The 17,785-nt window shown below is 37.8% G+C and overlaps 1 protein-coding gene across 3 annotated transcripts in view; it reads left to right on the plus strand.

Annotated features, from left to right (window-relative positions):
- The first annotated feature begins 8,486 nt into the window (after nt 1-8,486).
- The window catches only part of INO80 (INO80 complex ATPase subunit), a 108,679-nt gene continuing 99,380 nt past the window's right edge, over nt 8,487-17,785 (plus strand). For all 3 annotated transcript variants that reach the window (XM_030318456.1, XM_030318457.1, XM_030318458.2), the window contains exons 1-5: nt 8,487-8,683; nt 8,919-9,088; nt 9,182-9,249; nt 11,173-11,340; nt 16,702-16,822. In XM_030318456.1, the coding sequence (XP_030174316.1) occupies nt 8,541-8,683; nt 8,919-9,088; nt 9,182-9,249; nt 11,173-11,340; nt 16,702-16,822 (670 nt within the window). In that variant the 5' untranslated portion in view covers nt 8,487-8,540. The remainder of the gene's footprint in view (nt 8,684-8,918; nt 9,089-9,181; nt 9,250-11,172; nt 11,341-16,701; nt 16,823-17,785) is intronic.

Genomic DNA, 17,785 nt, shown 5'->3' on the forward strand with positions numbered 1-17,785 from the left:
AGAGAATAGTCTTACTTGGGAATAATCTATGAGTGTTTCCTGCAATGAGATATTTCATTTTTGTCTTTTGAAAGATTTTGGTTCAACTTGGTAAGACTTTTACTACAGAAACATAATTGTAGGCAAGGCAGCTTCCATAAAGACATTGCAGTAACTAGACAGTGCAAAGCAGTCATTCTGGGATCACACATGGGTACACAGGTGAGGAAATATGATGTATGTGAGTATGATTTAGGAGTAGACACTTTACCATGGATATCAAACTGTAGTCAGGGCTTCTGAAATATGATCAGAGTCCAGTTGGAGGATAACCAGGTTTAAAGAGCCAGAGTCAGGTATGAAGCAGGCCAATCAATGGTGAATTGGCTCTAACAGCATATATTAATAGTCCTTTCAGTCTTTGAAATGGCAGTATGTGGTCAGATAAATTTTAAAGAACACTTGAAGATTGGGATGGGTCTGACAGGAAGTTAAGAGACATCTTCAGGGTATTCTTAACTTGTCTGGAGTGTAAGAGGGTAGTAAAAGATTAAATTGGAAAGGTAAGTTGGAGCCAGATGATAAAGGTCTTTGAATTTCAGGCAGAGGAATTTAGACTTTATTGAATTTTGGAAAGCTGTTGAGGGATAACAACATAATCAGAGCAATGTTTTGGGAATACTGATCTGGCAGTTGCTGTGAGGGTAGATTAGAGCGAGAAGAACCTGGAGGTGGGATGCCAAATTAGGAAGCAGTAATCTAGGTGTGAGATGATAAGAACCTAAATGAAAACAAGGACAGATTCCAGACATCATCCCTAGAGAAGAATTAAGTAGACATGGAGATTGTAAACCAGAGAAGTCGAGAGTGATGTAAAAATGATTCACAGATTTTGAGTCTGAATAGCTAACTATTGTATAAATAGGAAAGACAGATGAACTAGCTGGTATAGGGGCAGATGAGAAGTTTTGAGTTTGAAGGGTTCAGTAGTGTATCAAGGATAGAATTCAACAAGCATCTAGAAATGTGGATTGTGTACTTTGTAAGATGGAAGCCAGAAAGTCAGCCATATACAGTGGTATTAATCCAAATTTGGAAGTAGGTGAGATTTTCTAAAGGATAAGGATAGATGACAGAACTGTAGTAGACTCCACATATAGAATAAAGTTTCCATTAAGGAGGTAAGGAAGGATTAGTCCAAGAAGTTGTCAGAGACCTGGAGAGTATCCAGAAGTAAGTGTTAGCCAACAATATTGACTTCTGTTTATCCATTTTGATAAATAGTGCTTTATCAGAGAGAGTGGGTCTTTCATCCTTTTCAGACCCAACTTTCCCTTTTTATGAAAATGCTTTATAGTATTCTCTTTTCTATCCTGAAATGAAATCTTCAGATATTTTGTATAAAAGTATATATAAATTTATATGTAAATATAAATTTAAAAAAATTTTAACATTTATTTATTTTTGAGAGACAGAGAGACAGAGCATGAGCAGGGGAGGGGCAGAGAGAGGGAGACACAGAATCCGAAGCAGGCTCCAGGCTCTGAGCTGTCAGCACAGAGTCCGATGTGGAGCTCGAACTCATGGACCATGAGACCATGACCTGAGCTGAAGTCAGACGCTTAACCGACTGAGCCACCCAGGCGCACCTATGTGTATATAAATTTAAAAGGCAGTATAATGCTCCAATTATACTACATTGGAAAAAATAAAGTAACTTATAATAATATGTGTATTGTATGTATTTTAAAATGTGACTGCATGGGCATGACCCACAGTGGATGACATAATGAAGTAGTCCTGTCTGTTCATCAGTATGTAGAGTCACCTTGACTGAAGAGTTAACAAATGTAGACTGATAGTCTTTTTTTGTGGCTTTTATTTGTGACTCAAATACTACAAGGAAAAAGTACAGAAAAGAATGAACTACAGTGGAATAGAAAAGATTGGAGAGATTTGCTCCTCAAGCCCTTCCAAGAAAGAATGAGTTTATAATTTTGAGGAAGAGAGAAACTGCAATAGTCTTTGTAGAGAATGGGAAACAATTGATAAGAGGTGGGTTAAACGGTTGTTGAGAAATGTCTTGTGCTCTGTTGAAGTTGGATAACAGCTGGTGGGTCAGGTTAGCATGGCCCTGTTTCTTTGTGGAGAATAAGAGACAAATGTAGGAGATGAAAGTATAGGTTATTAGAGAAGCAGCTGCTTTTTTTTACCCCCAGATTAGTTTTAAGTAATTGCTGTACCCAGTGTGGGGCTTGAACTTAACAACCCTGACATCAAGAGTTGCAAGCTCTACTGACTGAGCAAGCCAGGTGCCTCAGAGAAGCCCCTTTTAACAGATGGCCAAGGCTTTTGGGTTGAATAGAGAGGCCACCAATCTTCAAGGCGATTAAAAAATAATGGAGGATGGTGTTGATGGATGATTGGCACCACTCTGTGTACTTAATGCCACTGAACACTTAAAAATGATTAAAGTGGTAAATTCTAGGTTATGTATATTTTACCACAATAAAAAGAATCTAATTGAACACTTTAAAAATATTCCCTTACTTTCCAGGTATCATGATAAGACTACTTCTTGTGGAGATATGTCAGAAACTTCATACTTGTAGCAACTTCTCTTTTCTAGACTTGTGGAAATAAGAGAGTGCATCATGCTTGATATTTCTGCCATCAATGGTGATATTTTACAAAGTCATTCTGGGAGAATCAGACTAAAGAATTGATGCATACTGGGAGTCACATGGGGCCACATATTATTGAGCATTGTAATAGAAGTAACTTTGGTCTTTCTTGGACAAATTGGTTTTGACTTCATGTTCGTGTACAGCTTAGTTACTGAGGAATTATATTTGAAAATAGTTCTTTTTGAATCACCCAGTATTACTTTGTAGTCATACTTGCAAACCTCCTTAATTAGGACCATTTTCATTATCAGCCGAAATAAATACATAAGGTCAGTTATTTTTTTTAAAGATTTTATTTTTAAGTTATCTCTGTACCCAGTGTGGGGCTCCAACTCACAATTCCGAGATCAAGAGTCACATGCTTCAACGACTGAGCTAGCCAGACACAATGAGATCACTTATTTTTTAGTAAAACCTTAGGAAGAGGCCAATTAGCAATTTTATATGCTTTAATTTATATGTATGTACATCAAGATGAATTACATATATTCTCTTGGAGAATTTTGCTGTATTTTTAAAAGCGTTTCCTTGAAATCTTTTGCAGTGGGTGCATGTTAGTTCCCACAATGAAAAGTAGAACCTATTAAAGCCTTATAAAAAAGAACTTTTAACATTCTTTTCTCTTTGTGTTAACAAAGACTGCTATTTTACATATGAAATTTACCTCATTTAAATGTATAGTTCATTGATTTTAAACAAACTTACACAATTGTATAACCAACAATACAGCATGTGTTTAGCACATTTCCACTTTCCCTAAAAAAGAAGTCTCATATCCATTTGCAGTCAGTCTCCTTTTGCATACACCGCCAACCACTAATGTACTTCCAGACTCCATAGATTTCCTTTGGTGGCTATTTCATGTAAGTGGAATTCTATAATATGTGGTCTTTTCTGTCTGGCCTTTTTTTTTTTTTTTTTTTTTTTAACTCAGCATAATGTTTTTGAGGTCCATTCATGTTGTTATATGTATCAATTGTTTATTCCTTTTTATTGCTGATAATACTTCATTGTGTGGATATGTATTTTGTTTATTCACTGGTTGATAAACATTTGGATTGTTTTGCTTTTTGACTATTAGGAATAATGCCACTGAACGTTCACATTAAAAGCTGTGGGTAGACACGTGGTTTTATTTTTCTTGAGTAAATAACTAGGAGTAGACGTGCTAGGTCATATGGGTAGCTCTATGTTTAAAATTTTAAGAAAGTGCCCAACTGTTTTCTATAGTGGCTATAGTATTTTACTTTTAAAAAAAATGTTTATTTTGAGGGAGAGAGAGCGCAAGTGGTGAAGGGGCAGAGAGAAAGAGAGACAGAGAATCCCAAGCAGGCTCCGCAGTGTCAGCACAGAGTCCAATGCAGGGCTCGAACCCACGAACTGTGAGATCATGACCGGACCCGAAATCAAGGGGCAGATGCTCAACTGACTGAGCCACCCAAGTGCCCCTGTAGTATTACATATTTTAACCAGCAGTGTATGAAGACTTTAGTTTTTCCACATCCTCCCAAACAGTTGTTATAATCTATCTTTTTTATTATAGCCATTCTGGTGAGTATAGTGTGGTTCACTGACATTTTGATTTGCATTTTTTTTTCAACGTTTTTTATTTATTTTTGGGACAGAGAGAGACAGAGCATGGACAGGAGAGGGGCAGAGAGAGGGGGAGACACAGAATCGGAAACAGGCTCCAGGCTCCGAGCCATCAGCCCAGAGCCCGACGCGGGGCTCGAACTCACGGACCGCGAGATCGTGACCTTGCTGAAGTCGGACGCCTAACCGACTGCGCCACCCAGGCGCCCCTGATTTGCATTTTTTTGATGTTGAGCATCTTTATGTGCTATTAGCCATTTGTGTATCTTTCTTCGTGAAATGTGTATTCAAAGTCTTTTGCCCATTTTTTAGTTGTCTTCTTACTGAGTTGTTGTAGGAGTTCTTTATATATTGTGGCTACAAGTCTGCCCCCCCCATTGAAACCTAGTAACACTTCCTGATATAATTCACCTGAATACAAAGTTTAGATTAAATATGTTATATAGTGAAGATTTTTGCTATCAGAACAGTTCAGAATCTTAGCTTTATGAGCTTCAAGCCTTGCCACCCTTGTTATAAATTCTGCCAGTGAGATTGTTTTTTTTTTGTTTTTTTTTTTTTTTTTTTTTTTAAATTTTTTTTTTCAACGTTTATTTTATTTTTGGGACAGAGAGAGACAGAGCATGAACGGGGGAGGGGCAGAGAGAGAGGGAGACACAGAATCAGAAACAGGCTCCAGGCTCTGAGCCATCAGCCCAGAGCCCGATGCGGGGCTCGAACTCACAGACCGCGAGATCGTGACCTGGCTGAAGTCGGACGCTTAACCGACTGCGCCACCCAGGCGCCCCGAGATTCTGTTTTGAGTGAACACACAGTAGTTTCAACCTAGCATCCAAAAGGGTTTTCTTCCAACATGCAAACACTATAAACAAATTAATTTGTTGCCTGCCTATTTCAGCTAAAAATTATGACCGTTTCTTTTTTTTTTTTTTTTAAGAAAAATTTTTTTTTACATTTATTTTTTTTGAGAGACAGAGACAGAGCACAAGTGGGGGAGGGATAGAGATAGAAGGAGACACAGAATCTGAAGCAGGCTGCAGGCTCTGACCTGTCATCACAGAGCCCGATGTGGGGCTCGAACACGCGAACCTTGAAATCGTGACCTGAGCCGAAGTCGGACACTTAACCGATGGAGCCACCCAGGCGCCCTATTGACCATTTCTTCTTTAATAATTCTAAGTCTAAATTTTAAAAACAATATTGAATTGAACTTTAGGTAAGGCTATTCTACTATTAACCTGTTATTCTGTGTTAGTGTCTTTGTAATGAAATCAGTTAAAAAATGGTGGTTATTGACAGCTTATATTGGCCATTTATTGACCTTGAACTAAGGACTAATCTGTTTAGCTTAACATAAATCCTAGTTGTTAATGCTTTTACAAAACCCTGCACCTCAGTGAGCAAGAATGGTTTCTAGAAAGATATTTCAAATAATGCAAGTAAAATTTTAAAGTCACCTGTAATCCTTGTGCATTTTGTTTAAATTGTCTTGCTTTTTCAAAACGTGTTTATTTATTTTTATACTCTGAAGAATTGGTGCTTTGAAAATATTTGGTTCTTGGGATTGTGTTCTTCTTAACACCAAAGTATAAACCTGAGCAAACTGAGTGGTAGATCCTGTCTGGAGAGACAGTTTGCTGAGATTAAAAAAAGACCGGTTTAGGAACCAGGAAACCTGGCTCTGCAAAAGAGCTCAGTGATTGTGAACAAATTATTTAATCTTTATGGTTTTAGTTTCCTCATCTGTAAAATGACCCAGTTGGACTATATAATCTCCATGATCCCTTCCAACTCTGAATATTTGAACATACACTGTTTGAAAATACTCTGGCGTTTTTAAAAAAATTTAATTTACTTAGGGCACCAGCAGGGGAGGGGCTGAGAGAGAGAGAGAGAAAGAGAGGAGAGAGAATCCCAAACAGGCTCCATGGTGTCAGTGCAGAGCCCGACATGGGGCTTGATCTCCTGAAAGCAAGATCGTGACCTGAGCCGTGATCAAGAGTTGCACACTTAACTGAGTGAGCCACCCAGGTGCCCCAATACGCTGGTATTTCTTATAAAGCCTTTTCACATATACTTACTGTTTTATTCTTAAAAGATTCCCTGAAGTAGAGAAGGCAGATCTTTAGAGGATACATAGAAAAGTTGGATATCATCTTAAAATTATTATTACTTTTTTTAGATTTCCACAGCAATTTCTTGTTCGTTAGTTTTGCAGCCTTTTCATGAATATTGATGTAATTATTTTTTATATTGAAGTATAGTTGATATACAATGTTATATTAGCATCAGGTATGCAACATAGTGATTTGACAGTTCTACACATTACTTAGTGCTCACTCTGTTGGCTGTAGTCACTATCTGTTACTGTTACTAAGATATTATTGACTGTATTCTCTATATTATACTTTGCATTTCCATGACTTTTAACTAGATATTTGTATACAAGTCCTTTATCAGATACACAACTTGCAGATATTTTCTTCTCCCGTGGCTTGTTTTTATCTTTTTGCTAATACTGCTTGAATTCCAAAAGTTTTAAATTTTCGTGGCCTAATTATCAGCATTTTTTTTAATGGATTGTGCTTTTGATGTCATATCCAAAAATTTTTGATTAACCAAGATCATGAAGATTTTCTCCTGGTGTTTTTTGGTAGAAAATTTATAGTTTGGGGTTTACTAGGTCTCTGATCCATTTGAGTTAATTTTTGTGCATAGTGTAAGGTAAAGGTTTAAATTAATCTTTTTGTAAGTGGATGTCCAGTTGAAAAGACTGTCTGTTCTTCCATTCAACCACCTTATCACCTTCACTGAAAATTGATAGTAAATGTATAGGTTTATTTCTGGATTTTCAGGTTTGTTCTGTTGGTCTATGTGATATCTTTATGCCATTATCATACTGACCTGATTATTGTGGCTTTTTAATATGTTTTTTTTTTTAATTTGTTTTTAATCTTTATTTTTGAGAGAATGAGAGAGAGAGACAGCGTGTGAGCAGGGGAGGAACAGAGAGAGAGGGAGACACAGAATCCGAAGCAGGCTCCAGGCTCCGAGCTGTCAGCACAGAGCCCGATGCAGGGCTCAAACCCACGAACTGTGAGATTATGACCTGAGCCGAAGTCACACTTAACCAACTGAACCACCCAGGCACCCCTAATATGTTTTAAAGTCAAGAAGCATAAGTTGTTCAACCCAGTTCTTTTTCAAAATTACTCTGGTTATTTTGGTTTCTTTGCATTTCTATATAAATTTAAGAATTAGCTTGTCAGTTTCTGAAAAAGAAAAGTGTGATTTTGTTGGAGATTATGTTCAATCTATAGATTAGCTGGGGGAATTTTTTAACATTTCTTTAAGAAGAAAGATTATATTAGGAAACTTCTAAGAACTATAATAAAAAGAGAAGACAACTGAAAGATGTTATGGTTTCCTTTAACACCGTAAGGTAGCAAAAAAAAAAAAATGCACAAGCTTTACCTTTGTTTCTCACTCTTATACTCTCTTCCATTTTTCTAAATCATTTCTAACACTTTCAAGAATGTTTATAAATGTGTAAAATACTCTGCTAATGTATCTGTTCCCTTGTAAATGGAATACCTCACACATGTACAAGTGTAAATAAAAAACGAAAAAGGGAACAGCTGTTTTGAAGGTGATGCTGAGAACAAGTGTCCTCTCTGAGGTGTACAAGAGAGAGCTTGTGGAGTAGATTTTAGATAATTGTGAATGATTGTTAATTGTAGGACAGAAGTGAAGTAGGTGTAAATTTTAAGGTACTATTTTAAAGAAGTATATGAATTTTTGTTGTGACACATGACAATATTTCTATACTTTGATGTTCTTATTCTTTAAAAAAATTTATTTCAATGTTTATTTTTGGGAGACAGAGAGAGTGCAAGCAGGGGAGGGGCAGGCAGAGAGGGAGACATGGCTCCAGGCTCCAAGCTGTCAGCACAGAGCCGGACGCGGGGCTTGAACCCATGAAGCTCAGGATCATGACCTGGGTCGAAGTTGGACATTTAACCAACTGATATGCCGAAGTGCCCCTTGATGTTCTCATTCTTTTCACTTCTGCCTTTGTATTAGGAAACAGTGCGTACTGAGAAACTTTATTAAGATCTTTCTATAGACTACTGTTTTCTTGTCATGTGTTCTAGAAGGTCTGGTTTCTCTTCACATTGATAGCATGTAGGGAAAATAAAAGGAGAATAAACAGTATTCTTATTTTATTGCTTCTGTAGCCGTGAAGTCGGAGACCCTTGTGCATGAAGACAGATTTGTTCTATGGCCTCGGAGTTGGGTGCCGGGGACGATGGCGGCTGCACTGAGCTGGCAAAGCCCCTCTATCTTCAGTACCTGGAGAGGGCCCTCCGGTTGGACCATTTTTTGCGACAGACATCAGCCATCTTCAACAGGAATATTTCTAGGTATGCCATTACATGTTCCCAATGTTTGACCACATTTCTGATTCCCATTATCTCTTTATTTTTAGCATTTATGCATTTTATGGTTTTTGGTGTGTGTGATATTTTTTTCTTCCTTCTTTCAAAAAGAACACAATTAACTTATTTAAAGGATCCATTTCTTCTGTCTACTAACCATAAATGAAAATATTCTGCTGGGTCAGCTGTGATTGTAGATTTATCATTCTTTAATTTATAGTGATGAAAGTGAAGATGGACTGGATGACAGTAATCCTTTATTGCCCCAGTCTGGGGATCCCTTAATACAAGTTAAGGAAGAACCTCCAAATTCATTGCTTGGTGAAACTTCTGGAGCAGGCAATTCTGGAATGTTAAACACATACTCACTGAATGGAGTTCTGCAGTCAGGTCAGTGTGGTATGAGGTCCCTCTTTGGACTATCCGTTCTCTTGGGGCAGTCGTCCTTTCATTTTTTGTTGTTCTTTATGTTTCTTCACACAGAATCAAAATCTGACAAAGGGAATTTATATAACTTCTCTAAGTTGAAGAAAAGCAGAAAGTGGCTAAAGGTAAGAGATAAGGCAAATATTTATAATTCAAATAACCTACTAAAATTACAAATAGAAAGGAAAGTTATTGACTCATTCTGGCACATTGGCGGCGATTTTTCTAGAGAAGAGTCTTCTATTCTGGGGGTAGTTTTTTGAAGAGATCATGGAGAAAAATGTAGAGACCTCAATGAAGTTCACTTTAGCAATCATTTCTGAGTATAGAGTACTGTGAAGGGCAAGGAGTAAAAAAAACATGAGATCTTTGCTCTCACTGGCTCACAGTGTCATCAGGGTTATTAATGTCCTTTTCATTAGTTACTGAGTAGTTCAACAAATGGTGATTGAATACATTGTATCTGTCTGATACTGTTGTAGACAGACAGCATTCCTGCCCTGTAGAGTTTACATTCAGATGGGGGGAGGTAGTGAGTAATGTCTGTAAACAAAGAAATAGAAATGGCTTTTTTAAAGAGGTAACATTTCAGCTGATTTCTGAATTATCAGGACTATGTGAATGTTTTACATAAGAGCATTTTTTAAATTGTTTGAGAGAGAGTGCGGGAGTGGGGAGAGAGAATCCCAAACAAGCTACACATGGTCAGTGCAGAGCCTGACCTGGGGCTCGAACTCATGAACTGTGAGATCATGACCTGAGCTGAAATCGAGAATCAGATACTTAACCCACTGAACCACCCAGGCACCCTCAGATAAGAGCATTTCAGTCAGAAGGAACACAATTGCAAACTTCCTGACACAGGATGCAACACAGTATGTTTGGGGGAGAATGAAGGCTAGTATGGCTGGAGCACAATGAGAGGGGATGATAGAAGATGAGGTTCAAGAACCTGATTGTGTAGGGTCTTGTATAACATGTTAAGGAATTTGTATTTTAGTCTGGTAAATTTCTGTGAGTGTTCATAGGCAAGGAAATGGTATAATCTTGTTGATATTCTTACAAGATAACAGTCATTGGCCCAACTGAGTTAGCATTTCTTCTATTGAAACCAATATTTTCTCTGTTGCTTAATTTTCCTGTGAATAGCTCAAAGTAATTTAAAGGTACTCTTTCATTGTTATCACTAAGTCCTTTAAAAGGTTCTAATTTGCTTCATATCAGCGTGGCTCTCGGGAATGCAGAAATCTTTGTTTAGCTTATCACATTTGTAAAAATCGAAATATAATTGATACGCCATAAAATCTACCCATTTAAAGTATATAATTTAGTAATTTTTAGTATATTCATAAAGTTTTGTGTAGCCCTTACCACTAATTCCAGAATATTTTCATCATTCCAAAAAGAAACTGCACTTATTAGCAGTCACTTCCCATTCTCTACTTCCCCCACCCCTGGCAGCCACTAATCTGTTTTCTTTCCCTATGGATTTGCCTATTCTGGACACTTCATATAAGTGAAGTCCATATCATACACAGTCCTTTGTACTTAGCTTCTTTCACTTAGCATAGTTTTCAAGGTTCATTCATGTTGTGGCACAGATCAGAACTACTTTCCTTTTCATGGCTGAATAACATTTCATTATAATATCAAAATCAATTAATATTTTTTGGGTTGTTTCTCCTTAATTAGCCATCGCAGCTTGCTTTCTATATTCCTTTATACCCAATAGATTGTTTCTTTGTTTTTAGTTTTATTGCCTTGGTATTTGACAGTTAACATATCTTATGTTAAGTGTAAGTACTTAGTGATATCAAGCTTTGTTGCTGTTTACAGCATTTCCATGTGTTACTGCTCTCGAATTCATGCATACTAGGTTCAGTTGGTACCTTGTTCTTTTCCACTTAGATTGGTAAAGGATAATGTAAGGGAAACTGGAATGACTGTCTTCCAGCTGTTTCTGTCCTTGTGTTGGGGAAAAATTCTTGGATTATAAACGGAATTACTTCATAGCGAGAGATTCCATTTCCATTTCCTCCCATTTGCAGAGCATTCTGCTAAGTGATGAGTCCAGTGAGGCAGATTCTCAGAGTGAAGACAATGAAGAAGAAGAAGAAGAGGAAGAACTCAACCTCAGTAGAGAAGAACTTCATAACATGTTGCGGCTGCACAAATATAAGAAACTTCACCAGAATAAGTATAGTAAAGACAAGGAGGTAAAGGTTTCAGGAGAAATCTCAGACCTTCATGCCGGGTATTTAGCCTCTGGTTAACATTCATTGAAGATATGTCAGTATCCTTTTTTTTTTTTTAATGTTTATTTATTTTTGAGAGAGAACAAGCAGGGGAAGCATAGAGAGAAGGATCCCAAGTAGGCTCCATGCTGACCATAGAGAGCTCAATATGGGGCTCAAACTCACAAACTGAGATTGTGACCTGAGCTGACTTAACCAACTGAGCTACCCCAGGCGCCCCATAAATCATTTTACTTTTATCTATCTATCTATCTATCTATCTATCTATCTATCTATTTTCGTGTTTATTTATTTTTGAGGGAGAGGGAGGCAGACTGCAAGTGGGAGAGGGGCAGAGAGAGAGAGGGAGACACAGAATTGGAAGCAGGCTCCAGTCTCTGAGCTGTCAGCACAGAGCCCGATGCGGGGCCTGAACCCACAAAATGTGAGATCATGACCTGAGCCAAAATCGGCCACCAGGTACCCCTTACTTTTATGTTTAGATCTTGATGGTGGTGGTTGTAATAAAAGCTTTATTGAAATGTATTTCATATACTAAAAATATTTACCCTTTTAAAGTGTATAATTCAGTGGTTTTTAGTATATTGATAGAGATGTGTAACTGTTGTCACTATATAATTCCAGAATGTTTTCTCCAGAAAGAAACCCCAAACCCCTTAGCTGTTTCCTCTCATTTTCTCCATTCCCCTCAGCCCCAGGCAGCTACTTGTCACTATAAATGTGCCTGTTCTAGACATTTCATGCATATGGAACGATATGTGATCCTTTGTGTCTAGCTTCTTGCTTAGCATGTTTTCAGAGTTCATTCAGTAGCATGTACCTGTACTTTATTCCTTTTTAAGGCCAAATAAGATTCCATAGTATGAACATACTGCATTTACTTATCCACGTATCACTTAATGAATTAATTGGATTGTTTCTACTTTTTGGCTTTTATGAATGATAACTATGAAAAATGAGTTGTTTCCACTTTTGGCTATTATGAATAATGCTGCCAAGAAGATTTGTATACACGTTTTTGGTGTGGACATATGTTTTCATTTCTCTTGGGTATATACCTAGAAGAGGAATTGCTGGGTCATATGATATGATAACTCTGCTTACTTACCCTTTTGAGGAACTGGCAAACTATTTTCCAGAGTGGCTGCACCATTTTAAATTCTTGTGGTTCCTTTTATAATGCAGTTGCTCTTTGGAAGTGTTCCTATCTTTAAAAAACTCCCTTTCTTTGCATACTAACATTAGATTAATAATAGTTTTAAGTGGCAACTATTTGAGTGCTGTTACTTCTGATTTTTGTCAGAAGTGTGGCACTTTGTACATAATAAGCAATAGCATATTTGAGGCCCTGAAAGCATTCCAGCAATTATTTACCGTCCAAAGTATGTTCAGAAAACTGAATAACATGTTCAAGGTTATAAACCTGCAAAAGTAATAAATAGTAAGATATCTGGCTTTTAGACTTCTTTCTTACTCTCTCTGTCCCTCCCCTGCTCTCTCACTCTCTGTCTCTTAAAAAAAAAAATGAATAAACGTAGAGTTCCTTCATAAAGTACAGTGCTAGGCATTTGGTGCTTGAAATAGTTTGTCTTTTTTTTTTTTTTTTTTTTTTTGAGTATAGTTGACATACAGTATTATATTTCAGGTGTACAACATAGTGATTCAACATGTCTATACATTATATTATGGCCACAAGTGTAGCTACCATCTGTTACTGGATAACGGTATTACAATATCATTGACTGATTCCCTGTGTTGGACCTATTATTTCTGTGATTTACTCATTCCATAACTGGAAGCCTATACCTCCCACTTCCTTTTACCCATTTTGCCCAACCCCCGTCACCCTCCCCTCTGACAACCATCAGTCTTTTCTCTTTACAAGTCTGATTCTGCTTTTTGTTTTTCAGATTCCAGTTATGAATGAAATCATGTGATATTTGTCTTTTTCAGTCTGACTTAATTCACTGAACATAATGCCCTCTAGGTCCATCTACGTTGTCACAGATGGGAAGAGTTTATATATATATCCGCACATACACATACATGCACACTTATACATATACATACATACACACACATGTACATATACATATAAATATATATGCCACATTTTTATTTATTCACCTATCAGTGAACACTTAGGTTGCTTCTGTATCTTGGCCACTGTAAATAATGCTGCAGTAAACATAGGAATGCATGTATCTTTTTGAATTAGTGTTTTTATTTTCTTTGGGTAAATACCCAGTAGTGGAATTATTGGATCGTATGATTCTTGTTTTTATTTTTTTTGAGGAACCTCCATACTGTTTTCCATTGGATGAACCAATTTGCATTCCTACCAACAGTTCACAAAGATTCCTTTTTCTCCATGTTCTTTCCAATGCCTATGTCTTGTCTTTTTTTAATTTTTTTTAATATTTTATTTATATTTGATACAGCACAAGTTGGGGAGGGGCAGAGAGAGAGAGACACAGAATCTGAAGCAGGCTCCAGGCTCCAAGCTGTCCGCACAGAGCCTGACGCGGGGCTCGAACTCACAAACCGCAAGATCATGACCTGAGCCGAAGTCGGACGCTTAAGCGACTGAGCCACCCAGGCGCCCCCTGTCTTGTCTTTTTGATACTAGCCACTAGCCATTTTGACAGGTGTAGGGTGATAATCTCATTGTGGTTTTGATTTGCATTTCCCTGATTAGTGATGTTGATCTTCTTTCCATATGTCTGTTGGCCATCTGTATGTCTTTCAGTAATTGTTCAAGTTCTGTGCTTATTTTTTAATCATATTGATTGGTTTGGGTTGAGTTGTACAAGTTTTTTATGTGTTTTGAATATTAACCCCTTATTGCATATATAATTTGCAGAAATCTTTTCTGACTCATTAGGTTGTCTTTTTGTTTTGTTGATGGTTTCCTTCACTGTGAAAACCTTTTTATTTTGAAGTAGTCCCAATAGTTTATTTCTGCTTTTGTTTTCCTTGTGTTGGGAGGCACATATAGAAAAATGTTGCTATGGCTGATGTCAAACTACTATGTTTTCCTCTAAGATTTTTATGGTTTTAGGTCTCAAATTTAGGGTTTTTAATCCGTTTTGAGTTTAATTTTGTTTGGAGTGGTAGAAAGTGGTCCAGTTTCATTCTTGTGCATGTAGCTATCCAGTTTTCCCAGCACCATTTATTGAAGAGACTGTCTTTCCCACACTGTATATTCTTGCCTCCTTCCACATAGATTAATTGGCCACATAAGGATGGGTTTCTTTCTTAGTTCTCTCTTCTGTATTATTGAAAGTTTTTCTTTAAGTATGCTTTACACCCAACATGGGGCTCCACCTCAGGACCCTGAGATCAAAAGTCATGTGTTCTACCAACTGAACCAGCCAGGCACCTCTTATCTCTGGGTTTTCTATTCTTTTCCATTCATCTGTATGTCTCTATTTGTGCCAGTTCCATACTGTTTTGATTACTAAAGCTTTGTGGTATATCTTGAAATCTGGAATTGTAATACTTCCAACTTTGTTTTTCTTTCTCAAGATTGCTTTGGCTATTTGGGGTGGTTCCGTACAGATTTTAGTGTTATTTTTTCTTTTGTGGAAAACGCTGTTGACATTTTAATAGGGATTGCCGTACTTGGCTTTTTTTTTTTTTTTTAACTTTATTTATTTATTTTGAGAGAGGGCGAGAGGAAGCAGGATGGGGCAGAGAGAGAGGGAAAGAGAGAATCCCAAGCAGGCTCTGCACTATTCATTGTGGGCCTCGAGCTCACGAACTGCAAGATTAGGACCCGAGCTGAAGTCAGATGTTTATCCGACGGAGCCACCTGGCTGCCCCAGGTGTTTTTTTTTGTTTTTTTTTTTTAATTTAATTATTCTTGAGAGAGAGAGAGAGAGAGAGAGAGAGAGTGAAAGCGTGAGCAAGGGAGGGGCAGAGAGAGAGAGAGGGAGAGAGAGAATCCCAAGCAGGTTCCACACTATCAGCACACCTGACGCGGGGCTTGAACCCACAAACTGAGATCGTGACCTGAGCCAAAATCAAAAGTTGGACACTTAACCAACTGAGCCACCAGGCACCCCTACTTGGTCTTTTTTTAATTGAAGTAAAACATACATATGGGAAACTTTATAGATTTTATTAACTATGCAGTTCTTTTTTTTTTTTTTAATTTTTTTTTTAACGTTTATTTTTGAGACAGAGAGAGACAGAGCATGAATTGGGGAGGGTCAGAGAGAGGGAGACACAGAATCCGAAACAGGCTCCAGGCTCTGAGCTGTCAGCACAGAGCCTGACGCGGGGCTTGAACTCACAGACCGTGAGATCATGACCTGAGCCGAAGTCGGCCACTTAACTGACTGAGCCACCCAGGCGCCCCGTTTTTTTTTTTAAATATATGAAATTTATTGTCAAATTGGTTTCCATACAATACCCGGTGCTCATCGCAAAAGATGCCTTCTTCAATACCCATCACCCACCCTCCCCTCCCTCCCACCCCCCATCAGCCTTAACTATGCAGTTCAATGAATGCTCATTCAATTTTGACCATTGACAGAGGACCTTGTGATAGTTATCCATGTCACTTTTCTGTCCTAGTTTCAGTTCTTAGACTGGCTATAATCTAGGAAAGAGATTCAGTAGTGGACTGCTTGATTTTAATTTATATTCATATTTATCCATTGGTAATAGGTAAGACAAAATGAATGTAAGCCTAGCAGGTCAATTGAAATGCAGTGTTTGAAAGAATCTGTCTCTGGAGAGGAAAAAATTTGATTATTCATGTGTTAGAATTCTGGCAACATAGGCATTATCCATAATATTGGTAGGCTCTCTTAGTGGGAGATAAAGAGTGAAAAGACTTGAAAGAATTAGGATGGTTGGGAATTCTCTGAACCAGATAGAAAACTAAAAGCCAGAATAACAGCTTTCAGAACCTTAGTAAATCTTAGGACTTGTTGGTAATAGAAATACAGTTTATTTCTTGTTGATGAATACCATGAGGAGCTCTTTCTGCAGTTAATTGCATCTCTCAAATATGTGTCAGGACCAAATAAATATTCTGGTGGAAATTGAGAAGCATGAAGCGTTTTCCTCTCTTAAGTTATTTTCAGCAACTTGCCATGCACATAGCTGATGAACCCATTTTGTTTTGAAGTAAGGAAATAATTCACTTTGAAGTACTAAATCTTTGTGGGTCTTTTTGTGGGAAGAAGACCATGTTTTAGGAGCTTTGGTTTTTCTCTGGCTCAACTTTTTGTAGTAAAGGTGATTTGAAGGCAGGCTTCGAACACAGACCAGCCCTTCTAAGCCTCACCACTGTCTTTGCTTTTGCCTCAGTTGCAGCAGTACCAGTACTACAGTGCAGGCCTCCTGTCCACGTACGACCCTTTCTATGAGCAACAACGGCACCTACTTGGACCCAAAAAAAAGAAATTCAAGGAGGAAAAGAAACTTAAAGGTGAGCATATTGACCTGCCTTCCACATTTACTCTTTAGTTTCAGGGTTGTGTGTAGCCTGTTGGTACATTTGGACTTTGAACATAATGCATGTAGTAGAGACTTGCTGTATCTGAAAAACCCTAGGCTTCCCTATATAAGTCCTATTATTAACCTTATTTCGTATTTGGTTTATGATCTCTTCTAGAATTATAAAGACATGAAACTACAGATCCCTAGCCAAAGGTTTAAGTCAGTCAGTTTATTCCTTCTTTCTTCTACATACTTTTCCAAATGTTGAAAATGTTCTGGGAGAGGAAGAAGTTGGTTAGGCACAGGGAAGTATGAAGAGCAACCTGAAGTGTTGGGAATAAGTTATGATTGTTGTTGTGTGTGGAAATTCAAAATAGATCACCTCTCTATCTTGTGTAATGCTTATCTGCCTGTTTGCCAGGAAATGTGCTTTCCTCCCTTACTGAGCTCTAAGCAGCTGGAAATCAGAAAGGAGGTAGGAAGGGAAAGTTTTAAACTCTGTGTACAAGTCAGATTTTGTTCACCTAAAGGTATGAACTCAGAAATTCTTTTAAGCCTTCTCCCCTTTCTCCCACATCCTCCTAGTTTATCTCTGTATTTAAAAAAAAATATTTTGTATATTTATTTTTGAGAGACAGACCACAAGCAGGGGAGGGGCAGAGAGAGAGGGAGACACAGAATTTGAAGCAGGCTCCAGAGAGCTTAGAGCCTGATGCCGGGCTCGAACCCACGGACCACGAGATCATGACCTGAACTAAAGTCAAACGCTTAGCCAGCTGAGCCACTTACGCGCCCCTCTTTGTATTTTCTCATCCTCTGCACCCTCCCCTCCCCACCCCACCCCCCAAATTAGTTTTTTGTGCCATGTGTGATTTTCTCTTCACAGGCCATGATGTCCTATCAGTTAGCACAATTTTTCTTTCTTTAGTTTTTTCTTCAGTCACTTTACATT

The sequence above is a fragment of the Lynx canadensis genome, chromosome B3 (assembly GCF_007474595.2).
Source record: "Lynx canadensis isolate LIC74 chromosome B3, mLynCan4.pri.v2, whole genome shotgun sequence".
In the NCBI taxonomy this organism is placed as follows: Eukaryota; Metazoa; Chordata; class Mammalia; order Carnivora; family Felidae; genus Lynx; species Lynx canadensis.